Raw genomic sequence first — 14317 nt, forward strand, 5'->3', positions numbered from 1 at the left:
GAAAAAGATGCAGCTGCAGACTTCTGTTCCTGACCGTTCCTACAGATCTCACTGTTGCTAAGCCTCAGTCATGGGGACAAGGAGGACGTCAGGGGACTCCTGCACTAGGATGGGTAAAAAAACTGGCAACTGGGAAATCTTACATTCCGGTAGCTGTAGTCAAGCACAGAATCTGGTGTCCCTCTCCCTGGTTATTCGGTTTCCTGCAGCACTCTGAGGAAAATACAACCAGCTCGTCTTCGGTTCTTTCGTTCCAGTTGTCGACTCTGCTTTCCAAGCCAAGAGACGCACCTTTTATTCAGTTCTCTCCTATTCATTCCAGCCTAGCTGTCACTCACCCAGCAGGGTGGCTGTCCTTGCCGAACAGCCAGCCAGCCAATCACACCACAGTGCATTTGGGGCTCTTAGGATACTAAGCACAGGGAGTTTTGGGCACCTCCCTCACTACCTGCCCACCTCAGACACTCTGGCGCCAGAGGCGGTCTTCACTTCTGAATCCCGTCAAAGGCGAAGGAACAAAGGGACCAAACCTAGTTTGGTGCGCAGAGACGAACTCTAGAAGGACCTTTCCAAAAAGAAATGGCGAAAAAAGAAAACCGGGACCCGTTTAAACAAAGGGGGCTCAGACGGCATCTTGAAAAACATGGCTCCTGCTATTTAACGCTACCAGTGTTCGCGGTCGGGAAAAATCATGGTAGTTCGTTGTGAAACCAATGCCACCAGCCATTTCAAGAGGAAAGGGTAGCATGTGACTGCTACATGAGTTTCTAGACATAGGGGATACTAAGTAACCCCTCCGGCACTCTATTGTAAGATATAGTGTGCTGGGTCTAGGAATTTAAAGACTAGTAAAGTCAATTTCACTTTACTTTCTCTGGGAAACAGTAGTTTATCCCAGAGAAGGTATTTAAACCTTGGGAGAGCCTGAAAGGCCTCCCTGTGCCAGTGCACTGAAAGTGCTGTGTGACACAAATGAAAAGATGATGCCTATGGAGTTGTCTAAAACTCCATAATCCAAGAACACGACTAAAACACATTTCAAAATACATGCGGGAGTGGGAGAAAGGCTCACACTTTCTGCAGGTAATGAAATGAAGTCCTCAAAATCCAGCAAAGTTATTGGGGGTCTCTAAGGTGAAGGGAATTAGCACATTTATGAGAATTCTCCTTAACACTTGCAAGCAAAAAGCCTCACCTTTTTATGCAGGTTTCTCCCATTCATTCGCTGGGTGGCCGTCATCTGAAGACAGCACTCCAGCCAATCATTCCTGTAACCAAGGAGACTAAGCACGGGGAGCTCCGGGCACCTCCCTCGCGTCCACCAGTGAATCCCGCCAAAGACAAAACGAACAAAGGGACCAAACCTGGTTTGGCACGCAGAGTAAATCTCAAGAAGGACCTTTCCAACAAGAGATGGCGAAAAGACGACCAGGGCCATTTTGACAAAATGGGCACCCGTGGGTGCTTTACTTTACCCGCGTTAGAAACACATAATGGTAGGAAAAAGTAAAGCACTGCCACCTGCCATTAATTGTAGAAAGGGTAACATAAATATGTTGCATGAGAAACTCGACAAAGGATATACTAAGTAACCCCTTCAGCACCCTATTGTAAGATAGTGTGTGTGTGTGCTGGGTCTAGAAAGTGACAAAATATAAGTAAAGTCAATTTCACTTCACTGCTCTTGGAAACAGTAGTTTCACCAAGAGAAGGTATTTATACCTTTGGGAAATCTGAGAGACTTCCCTGTGCCACTGCACTGAAGGTGCTGTGTGTCGCAATGTAAAGATGGTGCATACAGAGTTTGTTTCTTTTGACTTTGGAGTCTGAGTCCAAATTAGAGAAAAATAGGAGAACGTGGGGAAAAAGGTCTCACTCTCTCCAGGTTAGAAATTAAAAGTCCTTGAGTCCAGCAAAAAGAGCTGGGTGTCTCTAAGGTAGAAGGGAATTAGCACATTTCTGAGAATTCTCCCTAACAGTGTGTCAAATCCATAATCCCTCATTTGATCAATCATGAACTCGTGCCTGGTCTAAAGCCTGCGAAATTGCCCTCCTGGTTGCTGTCTTTCCCTCTCCCCATACCTTCACCTCCAATCACTAAAGTATTAATCTGCTCCCATATTTTCCCCGGTACCCCACATTCCACTGCTGCTCCCACCATACAATCTAGTGCGATGGAGAAACTCCCCAATCCGAGACGCCGTAAAGATTAGAGAGGCACATCACCCCGCAGCGAACTGAACATCATAATGCAAAAACCATGAACGTATCTCTTAACAATGGCAATAGTAACTACAATTTCTTTTATTGTTTAAGTGACTCGTAAACACAAGGTTTCAGCCCTTGTGGCTTGTCTTCTATTACTACCTTCTACAACCAGTGGTAAAGCTTGTTTTCTACTGTTTCTTCCTCCTCCAGGTCGTCACTCAAAAGGAGTGGCCAAGACTGTTACAAAGCAGCGTGTGGAGTCTCACTTTGACCTGGAACTGCGTGCAGCTGTCATGCATGACATCCTGGATATGATGCCTGAGGGTATCAAGCAGAACAAAGCTAGGACCATCCTGCAGCACCTGAGTGAGGCCTGGCGTTGTTGGAAGGCCAACATCCCCTGGAAGGTGAGTGGTAGTGCAGGAGAGTAAGGGGACCGATGAGGGAGACTACACCCTATGTTTGTGCCAAGTGCTCGGTGATACCCAAAGGGACTTTATAAAACTATACCTTGGGCAATACAGAAACTCCAATACTTAGTTTAAGATTGTACCACCTGGTATATGGGTAGCAATGACAGAGCAGCCAGGCTCATCTTAGGACGGAGAGAGGGCTCTAGAGGGGAACAAATAACTTGGAGCATATATCTGGCGCAAAGAAACACTTATGTTATGTTAATGGTTCTTATACCGCGCATTGTTGCCACCTACGTGGTGTCTGTTCTCTTGTGGATCTGTAATGCAAGGGGGTCGGAGGGGAGGTTAGTGTGTTTGAGCGGGATGAAAAAGCAAGAGCACAGTCATGTGCTGTTGGCAGCTTCAGTTCGGATACGCCGTTCACTGAGCATAGTTGTGATTTCCGGTTGGTCGCCGTCATGTGGTGTTGGGTGAGATTGTGTGGTTTGTTTAGTTGTGAAATACGTGCGGTTTGTGGTGCTGTAGAGGCATGGTTGTGTTTAGTTCAGAGTATGAGAGGTGTATGCAGAAGGATGAATTTTTTTGTAGTTCGTGGCAGTACATTTCTTACCCCCGCTGTTCAGACTAAATGCGATGCATATCCCTTCCCCTGGTGATCATTCTAGAGTGTAGCAATTGCAGATCCTGTGAGATTCTCCAGGGTAGTGTGTTCCTTGTGCCTCATGGTCAGCCCGTGGGCTCCCCGGTTTTTGTGTCGAGACCTATTCCTTTGTTTGTGATGAGTTTCACCCTCGGTGGTGCGATTTAAGTGGGACACATCACCCTCCCCTGTTTCCATCTATGGCCTTCTATCAGGATCGGAAGACTTCAGGTCCAAGGCCACCCTTCACATTCAGACGCTTCTCTTTTCCCTTGCCCTATGCACCAGTCGGCCTGCTCACTCCTTTTCGGTTGTGTGTTCGTTTCACGGCGCATGGAAGTATTTCAGTCATTTTGCTCTCGTTTAAGATGAACAGCCAGGTTTTTAGGAGTTTTCTTAATTTTAGATGGACCTTCATATTTTTATTTTGGGGAGAGAGTTCCAAAGTTTTACGGCTATGTAAAAGATGGCTGATATCTCTCCTCCAACCCCCTCCCCCAAAGTTTTCCCCTAGTGTATGGTTTAGGTTTTAAGTGGATGGCGTCACTGAATCTGTGTTCTGGTTGCCTTGTAGATGGTGTTTTCTTATACACAATTGTATGATAAAAAAATGATGGTTTATTTTTGTTGCATAATTTTATTTGGCAGTTGCCATAAACGCATAAAACATTAAGTTTAAAAAAGATTGAAACAGTAATACATCAGTCTCGCACTTCCATTGAAAAGGAACGCGCTGCATGTCGAAATAACATCAATTCCCTTCTCTATGGGCACGAAGCCCAAATCGTGCTCCTGAGGTACCACAGAAAATGAGCAAGTTTTATCATAAATGGTTCACAAGGAACGGCTGTAATCGCATAGCAGGAGAGGTTTCATCCCTTGATTAACATTGCTTTTACCCTTCTCAACCAGGCCCTGTGGATGTATTTCGCTACAAAGTGGATAGCATTAAAGTTGTCTGAAGATCTGCATAGCTGCATGGCGTCACTAGTTGACGAGATGTTTAAAAGCCGGAACAGAGGGTTCGAATATCTGGCCCGGAGGTGTTTTAGGACTTCACATGTTAGCATAAAGTGGAGAGTAGTTTCTGTATTTGCCACGCAGAGTGGACAATCGCCACTGTGGTTCCTGCCACAGTGCGTGGTGTAGTGCTGCACCGGTAGGTAACCTAATCAGAACCTTGGATACAAAGCACGAGGGTATGCCGGAGCTATTGCATCCAAATATTCTTCAATGCCCATGGTTGGCTTCAGATTAAGATAGTCTAGCCGCTGGCCCAAGCAAGGCACATAATTGACACCCTGCTTCTCTTCTGTCTCACAAAAGCGGCTTTCACCCTTGCCTTTGCATCTCTTTTACGGCTATGCAAGAGAAGGCTGATCCACCGAGTTTTCCCCCTCGTAGATGTTTTGTGTTCTAAGCGGCTGTTGTCACTGGATCCATGTGTTCTTGTTGGCTTGTAGATGGTGAATTTTTTGTACACAATGTAAAAATTATGTTTTTATATAATATATATGTAAAATAGGTAGAGATAATGCTTTAGGAAGGTAAGTACTATTATAAGTCAGAAACGCAATTATAAAAATCAACTCAATACTTATGGTAGGTAAACCAAAGCATACGCTACATTTCGAATAGCAGTATTTTATTGTGCATTTGTAAGGCGCTTACACATCAAGTAAATTGTTTCAAAGCGCATCACAGGGCAACAGGGCGGGAACATGGGAATAAAAATCAATATAACTATGTAATATTGAGGCGGACCTACTAGGCCTTGAGCGCATTCAAAACGGACAAGTGCATAGAGCGAGAAGGGCTGAGGGAGTGGGTTGGGTAAGTGCTAGGTCTACTAGAGGTAAGTGCTAGGGGTTGAGCAGCTGTAGGTGGCTTGGTGAGTGGTCAGCTGCCAATAAATAAGTTTAGGCATGTGGTGGCATAGGCCAGTGGGTGCCAATGCAAGTGCTGGGAGCGGGTGGAGGCTGAAGGCGATTGGGGGTGGAAGGCCAGGGCCCAGGAGGACACAAAAGAGCCCATTTCACCAATCTCAGCAACTGTGGGGTTTAGCAGAGGAGGGAGGGAGGAAGGTAAGGATGAGGTGAAAATGAGTCTTGAGGACTTCCTGAATTTGAGGAGATTTGGCTCAAGACAAAGGGGAAGGGGAAGGGGAAGAAGAGGAGGAAGGGGAAGGCTCTGCCATAGGAGGGAGCCTGCCGAGGAAAGAAATCAGTCACTAGCTCGCTGTTTAGCAAAGCGCCTGACACACAGATAGTTGTTGCCAGAAGAACTTAAAGATCTAGAGGGAGAGTATTTAGTGAGAGGAAGTTGTAGACGGTGTGGTCCCCAGCCCAAGTCCGCCTTATGGATGATGCAGAGGGATTTGAATTTGATCCTTGCAGCAACCAGGAGCCAGTCGGGAGCTTTTAGGGCTGGAGTGATGCAGTCCATGGGCTTGAGGCCAAGGATACGTTTCACAACCCTATTCTGGATTAGCTGGAGGGGTTGTAAAGAAGAGGTAAGACTAAGGAAAAGGCTTCTGCAGTAGTCTAGCCTACAGAGAACCAGAGCTGTAGAGACATTGAGCTTCTGTGGTAAAGTGAGGAAAGGAAGAATTCCTTTGAGGAGGTACAGTTGAAAGTGAAAGTGGGCCGCCTTCGCAAAGTCCCGAGTGTGAGGATGGGAGGGATGAAGGATAGAGGAGTTGAAGATGACGCCAAGGTTTCTGGCTTCGGATGTCAGAGAATGGGGAGAGGCCATAGAGGATGGCCAGAGTGATTATGTGCTTATACACAAGTGGTTCAAAGCGGAAGATGGGGGGGGGGTGGGCTGGAGTCCCAATAGGAAAGATCTCAGTCTTGCTGGCGTTGAGACAGATCATTGAAAGTTCACCAGCACTGGATGGCAGATAGACAGTGTTGGGGAGAATTCTCAGAGATTTGCTAATTCCTCTACTTTGGATACCCCCAGCCATTTTGCTGGATTTTGAGGACTTTAATTTTTAACCTGGAGTGAGTGAGACCCTTTTCCCCACTCACTCATGTATTGTTTTTTTAAAATGTGATTTGAACACTGTTTCTTTTGGTTATGGAGTCTGAAACTTCATAGGCATCATCTTTTACATTGTGTCAAAGCACCTTCAGTGCAGTGACACAGAGAAATCTTTCAGAAGTCCCAAATGTTTAAATACCTTCTCTTGGATTAACTACTGTTTCCAAGAGCAGTGAAGTGTTATTGACTTTACTTACATTTGTAACTTTCTAGACCCAGCACACACTATCTTCGAATAGGGTGCTGGAGGGGTTACTTAGTATCCCCTTTGTCTAGCTTTTCATTCAGCATTTGTGTTACCCTCTCCTCGATGAATGGCTGGTGGCAGTGGTTTACATTTTACTACCATTATGGGATTGTACCACGGGCTGCGTTAGCAGCCACGGTAAAGCACCTGTGGGTAAAAAATTTTTGTCAAAATGGCCCGGGTCGTCTTTTTTTTCGCCATTTCTTTGTGGAAAGGTCCTTCTTGATAGTTACTCTGCGTGCCAAACTAGGTTTGGTCCCTTTGTTCGTTTTGTCTTTGGCGGGCTTCGCGAATGAAGCCCACCTCTGACTCCAGGGTGTCTGGCGGGGGCAGGAAGTGAGGAGGGTGCCCGAAACTCCCTGTGCTTAGTCTCCTAGGAGACCCAAATGCACTCTGTAGTGATTGGCCGGCTGACTGTGTGGCAAGGACAGCCACCCTGCTGGGTGACTGACAGCTAGGCTGGAATGAATGGGATCATGTTGCATTTGGTGTGCCCGTTGAAGTTTGTGGGGGGGGGGACCAATCCACTCCAAAGTAAGCCACCTGGACATCTTCTCGGAGCTGGTTGAATTTCCAGAGTTGCTGCTGGAAACTGAATAGCCAGGGAGAGGAACACCAGTTTGTGTGCATTGCTTTTAATCTGGCCGGACTCCCAGGAAGCAGGACTGACTGAGCCTGAGCCCCCTCAACAGGGTGCGGTACCACATAAGCAAGGAAAGCCCATCTCAACAGCCAGGAACCGCATTGTTGCTATTTGCGCTAGGCGTGAGGAGCTGAAACACTGAACAGCTGCTTGTTTGAAGATTGCTAGTTGCGAGCGGTGACCGTCCCATTGCAGTGCAGGAGTCCCTAGAAGTCCTTCCTCTTGTCCCCCCCGCCTGTGGCCCAGGAACAGTGAGATCTGCAGAGCTGCTCAGGAACAGAAGTCGCTGCACTTTTTTTCTTCAATACAAAGGTTCTGTAAAAGTCTGCTCGCAAGCCTAACAGCTTGTGGCCCTACATTTCTTTTTTCAAACAATTCTAAAACATTGTCCAAAGACTTTTCTTAGTTACCTACAAAGAAGTGCTTCAGCCCATATAGACTTTTTCCCATTGACTTTGGCTTAGCCTGTTACACCGAAAGGCTTATTGAACGATCCAAAAGTATTTTCCTGCTTGAGAATAATTTCCGTCAATTGTATGTTCTAATAACCTTTTCCTTTGACTTATTCCTAAGTTATTCTAAATGCAACAATGATATATTAATGTCCCCAGCACCCTAGCTATTGAAGTCACCTTAGGGTGTAGGTTGTGTCTGTGGGCCATCCCAAAAGGGTTCTTACTGATTTAGAAATATTAAGAGTGTGTATTTTGTGAAGCATATTTCAGTGTTACTGTTATATTGCCCCCTTCTGAAGAAGGCTTACTCTAACTGACTGATACATACATTAATCATTTTTTTTATTCAAGAGACCTTGTGTGTAAGAGTTTATTTGAATACTTGTCACTGAATCTCTGTGTAACTCCCCTACAGCTCACATTGACCCCTCTTGAGATAAGCCTGCGTTCTCTACCACAATACAAACCTGTGTAGTTCAGACTTATACCAAAGGTTGGGTCCCTATTGCCAGGAGGCCAGGGTTGTTGTAGTGCACCCAAAGGGTACTGCATACAATCTTGCCTAACCATAGTAAATTTAAATATTTATACATGACAAAGTGTGTAAGCGTCTTGACTGCTTGTGTGCTTAAAGGTCTTTGTACACTACTACAGCCCGTCTCTCCCCTAAACTAAACCTGGCTGCTCATCCATAGCTGTCAAACCTCTTGGGTAGTTCAGGCCTATACGAAGAATTGGAGCCTTGTACACTAAAAGGAGAGTCTTCTACAGGCCGAACCTCGGTGGATTTTAGTAAAACTCCCCAACAGTACTCCCTAGGTAGAAGTTGGTGTTGGGTCCCAGAGCCTCTCAGCTATATTCCCTACAAGACCTAAACAAATTCTATTGTTTCGGGTACCCCCAGTATGCACCATTCTGGATAAACTTAAAGGGAAATGATCTATCCCCCTTCCAGGGATTGGAGTTGGCCATGTGAATTGTTTAATTTGGTTTTACTGGCAAATGCCAGCCAAGCATGAAACCTAAAGTAAGCCACTCTTACAATACCAGATTGTCCACTTTCCTGGTCGACCTTCCCCTAACATGTTTTGCTTTGTAGGTTCCTGGACTACCCACTCCCATTGAAAACATGATACTTCGCTATGTGAAAGCAAAGGCAGATTGGTGGACCAACACTGCGCATTACAATCGCGAGCGTATTCGACGGGGGGCCACTGTGGACAAGACTGTGTGCAAGAAGAACTTGGGAAGACTCACCAGGCTGTACTTGAAGGCAGAGCAGGAGCGGCAGCACAACTACCTAAAGGTGAGGGGAAGATGGTATTGGAGCCCAGTTTTAATGTAAATCTACTGCTCAAACAGAGTACAGCCATTGTCTTTGATTGGGAGGTTGTAGTTTGAAGACTGGGGTTGGCCCAGACAATGAGATAAAGGTTGCCAATGAAACTGCACAGCTGGGGTTGTTGGGAGCCGCCTTATTGGGTTTGGATGGTGAGTAGTCAATGGGCCATTCACAAGCAATTGGAACAGTAAGTATTGTTTCTTTGCTTTCTCATAGGATGGGCCATACATCACTGCAGAAGAGGCCGTTGCTGTATACACAACCACTGTGCATTGGCTGGAAAGCAGACGATTCTCCCCCATCCCTTTCCCTCCTCTGTCCTACAAGCATGACACTAAACTGCTCATTCTGGCTCTGGAGAGACTGAAGGAAGCATACAGGTAAGCAGGCGCAGGCTGAAATGTGGTTGAAGGCTGGGTCTGAAGAAAATTGAAATTTTCCACAATTAAGTGAGAGACTTGACCAAGCAGTGTGTAGTTATGACTAATCCCAGACACAAGCCCTCCCAATCAAGAAGTATGTTCCCAATATCTGTAGTGCATGGCGAGCCATTCATTGATCTGTGTGACTGGTTATTTGTGTGAATGAAAACCTTTCTAATAAATGGATGGCATTTATCAATGTGATTTGTTTACTGTCAGGATTTCTTTTTCTTTTTTCTGATTTCCTCAAATCAATTTAGTCTCTAAGGCTGGGGTATGCAACCTCTGGCTCTCCAGATGTCTTGGATTCCCCCCATCAACCCTACCCAGCATACTGGTGCAGGACCATCGAAATAGTCCAAAGCATCTGGGGAGCTTGGCATATCTGCTTTTTGTCTCTATCCCAGCTGATTTTTGTGGCCAATAAGGTCCTTTTGCCTCAATGCTCCTCATTTAATTTAGGGTACACTGGTCAATCAGTTAGGGAGAATGTTCATGTATGTCCCAATTCCCTTTTAACCTAGGAGACCCCAAGCTCTTTTGCTGGACTCGGAGCTTTTAAATTTGTAATCCTTAGTGAGCGGGACTTTTTTCTCACTTGTGTATTTTTGACTAGGATTTGTGTGTTTCTTAATGTTTAATGGAGTCTGGTAAACGCCATAGGCATTTGCTTTTTGCATAGTGACACACAGCACCTTCCGTGCAGTGCCACTGCGAAGTCCTTTGGACTTCTCTTGATGGTTAAATACATTTTCTTGGGTGAACTACTGTTTTTTGTTTTTGTTTTATTATTTATAATGCGCGACATACCCTCAGGTACCAGTGTGCAGCAGTTACACATATATGCAAAACTTAGTTACAACATCATCAAATTTGCAGACTATTATTAAATACAGTACACTGTATATACAGATGAGTTCTATTTACACGTGGCTAGTGCAAAAGCAAGAATGCAAGTGAAACCTACAACTTGCTTGCAGCTGTAGTATATACAGGTAAAGGTAGGGGTGGGTAAAGGTAAGCAGGTATACATCTAGGTGAGGGGGTAGTATAGGTTCCCGGCAGAGGATACTAGCTACTTGCAGTATTTAATGAGCATTCGCTTTCAACCACAAGATGGAGTTGGTCCTGAAGTTTTGGTAGGGTAGGTCAATTCTCAGTGAAGGAGGTAGGGAGTTCCACAATTTGGCTGCTTTCACTGGGAAACGATTACCGCCAATTGTAGAGCGAGTGAACTTAGGAATAGAGAGGCAGTCTTTATAAGCAGATCTGGAAGGTCTCACGGATATCTGTCTGTGGAATCTGTTGACCAGGTAGGTGGGTGCAGCATTGTTAAGGGATTTGTGAATGAGTGACAGAGTTTTTAGTAGGATTTTATCATGGGTTGGAAGCCTGTTATTTTGTCGGCTCCTCTCGGAAATGTGGTCTCTTCTAGAGATGCCTAATGCTGCTCTAAGAGCATTGTTTGTTTGTTTGTTTATTATTTATAGCGCGCACCAAACCCGAGGGTAACCGGGCGCGTTGTTCAAGGATACTTTAAACTTTACAGGTTACGCATGCTTACAGATGGTAGTTATACATAGTAGAAATTACATAATGCAGGACAATAGGGAGAATATACATTGTGCATAATATAGACATATAGCATAGTATATACAGGAAATATGCAGTAGGAAGATAGAGAGTATTTAATTATGTACATAGTATGACTGTAGGACAGTAGTTATATTGGTGTAGGGCGGGACTATCGGTCATTTTCTTTGATCCAGTTGATGCAGTTAGATCTGAAGAGGGCGTAGGATTGGGTAGATCTCAGGCCGGGCGGGAGGGAGTTCCATTGTTTTGAAGAGTTTGGATTTCTCTAGTGGTGGCTTTGGTTGCCCCTAGATGGAGCATTACAATAGCCCAGGCGGGACAGGATGAGGGCTCTGGCTAGGGTAGTGCAGCTAATGTCTGAAAGAAATGGCTTAGCTGTGCGGATAAGTTTACACGTGTAGGCCGTGGAGGACGCTAGCGAGTTAACTTGTTTGGCAAATGTTCGCAAGAATAGTAAGATAACTTTTGTCTTACTTAACTTTTCTTTTGTGGGTCCAGCACGCACCATGCTATGTGGAGTGCTGGAGGGGTTGCATAGTAATTCCTTTATCCCACTTCTCATGTAACTTATTGTTAAACTAACTAACCTGATTGGCTGGTGGCAGTGGTTTCCTTTTTACTACCTTTGTACCATGTAGCTGGAGGCTTCTTTCTCAGCTGCAGTGCACCACCCAAGGCTGACAATTTTTCCAAAGTGGCCCGTCTTCTTTTTTCACCATTTCTTGTCAGTTGGTTCTTTCTGGGCTTTTACTCTGTTTGAATCGTGTTGGAGTCCTTCATGCATTTTGCCTTTGGCAGGTTTCAGCCTTGTAGCCTACCCAGGTTCCAGTGTGCCTGGAAAGGCAGGAAGTGAGGGAGGGTCGTGAAGAGACGCTAGCAGCACGCCCCTGGACTGCGAAGTGCCCAGTGAAGCTCTGCAGCTAGTCTGATCCCGTTTTTGTTTCTACTGAAGATCCGCAAGGGATGACTTCCTCCCTTGTGTGGGCCCAACTAGCCTTGCGACAAGCTTCATTTTGGCACAACCCCCGACTTGCTGGGACTGTACAAGGCTGGAGAATCCCAATGCCCTGGAACCCGTGACCATCATTGAGTGCATTGGCTTCGGAAATGTGAATCTGGCCAAAACTTTGTGGGCATCCAGAGGACCCTGCAAAAGCAGGAAATCTTCATCCAGAGTCCAGGAGCGAGGGATCGCGTAACCTCCAACTGGAGCTGTTTGTTCTTCTTTGGTGCTGAGAAAAAGGCATCAGAACCTCAAAAGGCAGCTGAATCGAGGAGAATCCATTGCTGCAGAGTCTCTAGTGCTGCCTCAGAAGCCCCCCCAGACGTCCTCCCTTTTGTCACCATGACCAAGGACCAGGAACAAGGGTCCGCTACACTGCAACAGGAAGGCTGCAACAGGAAGGCATCCAGCTGGAACCAATTCTTGAATACTCTGGTACTGTGGGGCTTGGTGTTGCTTCCTAGCTTGGGGAGTACTATTTTAAACCCTTTTGAGTTGACCTCGACTCACCTGCACTGGCCTCCCAGCTTGTACTTCAAGGTGTCTCCGCTTGAGCTTCTGTGATTTTCTTCTGAACTACTGACTATTTGGAAACAGAGAGTGCATCAGAACTTTCAACTGGACCATTGACTTTGGCTGTCTCGTCTTCTGAACCCATTGGCTTTGGCAGTGCTTGTTCCCTTACAGATTTTAATTGTTGACCACTTAGGGAGAATGTTAATTTATGTGCCTATTCCCTTTAACCTTAGAGACCCCCTGCTGTTTTGCTGGACTCGGGGCTTTTTTGTATTTTTACTCCTGAGTGGGACATTTTTCTCCCGTGTTTTTCTGACTGATTGTCTGTTACTTACTGTTTTAAAGAGCCTGGTAAACTCCATAGGCATCTGCTTTTGCTTACTGACGCATAGCACCTTTTTGTGCAGTGCTACTGAATGTTTAAATACATTTCTCCAGCATGGGGTCAGGCATGGATTCACATGCTCATGAATATTCCCCGTCGTCAGGCCGGGAATCCTCGGTAAAAGAAAAAACTGTTTCACTTTCATTTACAAACTGTATTTCTCCTTTAAACCATTCACTGAACTCTGGGGCTTTCTGCCCCCAGCCAATGACTGCCCTCTCCCTAAGCCCCTCCTCTGGCAGCCATCTTCAGATTTTGACTGCACGTTCAAGTGTTGGAAGTCCATGTGTTTTTCTCCATGAGCTATTCTACATTTTTGCACTTTATTCAATAACAAAAGTTCTATTTTTGTCAATCGGAGCCTGTGTGCTCTTTCACTCCTTAGGCCGACAAGCGGGGATCCGTTTGTCATTGAATTTCAACACTCCACAAGGGCAAGAATCATTGAAGTTTCATTGATTCCAGAAGGCAGTCGGGCCTACCCCGCGCTCCGTACCATGTCGGAGGAGAAGGAGGGAAGCTCCCTCTTCAAGCTCTGCTCCAGCTGAGGAATGTTTGTAGAGGACAAACCCCTTCCGTGACTCGAATGTCTCCATCTGGATCACAGGGAAGTGGATTGTGAAATCTGCCTCGGGTTCTCAAAGCGAAACGTGAAGGATCGTCACAGTAGGTTGGCGGCATGGCTCAGCGCCAAGAACTCTGCCCCATGCAGCAAGCAGGGGCATGCCTCACCCAGCACCAGCCGGTCTGAGGAGCGGGCTTCTGTGTACTTTGAGGGCGCTCCATCCTTGGGGGCCCAAGACAAGGCCATGCACCGCAAGTCAGTTTTCGTCAGGGGTGCTGCGCAAACAGCCCCGCGATGAGCAGGGCGCGCTCATCTTCACCATCTGCCTCCACCTCCAGCCATCGCCCTAGTTCCTCCTCGAGGAGGAAATTGGCTAACCCAGAGAAGCTGCAGGGAAAAACCTGAGAAGATGAAGGCTCGGGGGAAAAGGCGACCGACCTGCCCCAGAAGGCCCAGGTGAAGTCGTCGACTATCGAGTTGGTGGCGGCCGCCCTCTCGAAGGCCAAGGGGGCTGGCCCAGTTAAGGTATCCCTGGCAGTGTCCACAGTATCCCTGCTCCGAGGAGGACCAGGTGTCCGTGTACACGATCCAGGAGGACGTGGGTGATGATGGCAGAAAACGCAGAGGGGGATGACGACAACGGAGACGGCGGAAATGTTGGTGGCGTGGGGCCCAGTAGGCCTACCGCCTGACCCCCTCCGAGGGATGTATCAATGGACTTCCTTTTGACCCTAAACACCCTGGTGTTGGTGATTCAGAAAAGGATGCCAACTACACAACCGGCCCCGGATGAGCTGCCGGCGAAAAAGAGGAAGCGGCACCCTATGCCGCTGC

The 14317-nt window shown here is 46.5% G+C and overlaps 1 protein-coding gene across 1 annotated transcript in view; it reads left to right on the forward strand.

Annotated features, from left to right (window-relative positions):
* The window catches only part of PRPF8 (pre-mRNA processing factor 8), a 497675-nt gene that overhangs the window by 132940 nt on the left and 350418 nt on the right, over positions 1-14317 (forward strand). The window contains exons 15-17 of the mRNA XM_069615406.1: positions 2419-2615; positions 8754-8960; positions 9213-9376. Coding sequence (XP_069471507.1) covers positions 2419-2615; positions 8754-8960; positions 9213-9376 — 568 coding nt within the window. The remainder of the gene's footprint in view (positions 1-2418; positions 2616-8753; positions 8961-9212; positions 9377-14317) is intronic.

This window comes from Ambystoma mexicanum, chromosome 9, assembly GCF_040938575.1.
Source record: "Ambystoma mexicanum isolate Mex_15411 chromosome 9, UKY_AmexF1_1, whole genome shotgun sequence".
Lineage (NCBI taxonomy): Eukaryota > Metazoa > Chordata > Amphibia > Caudata > Ambystomatidae > Ambystoma > Ambystoma mexicanum.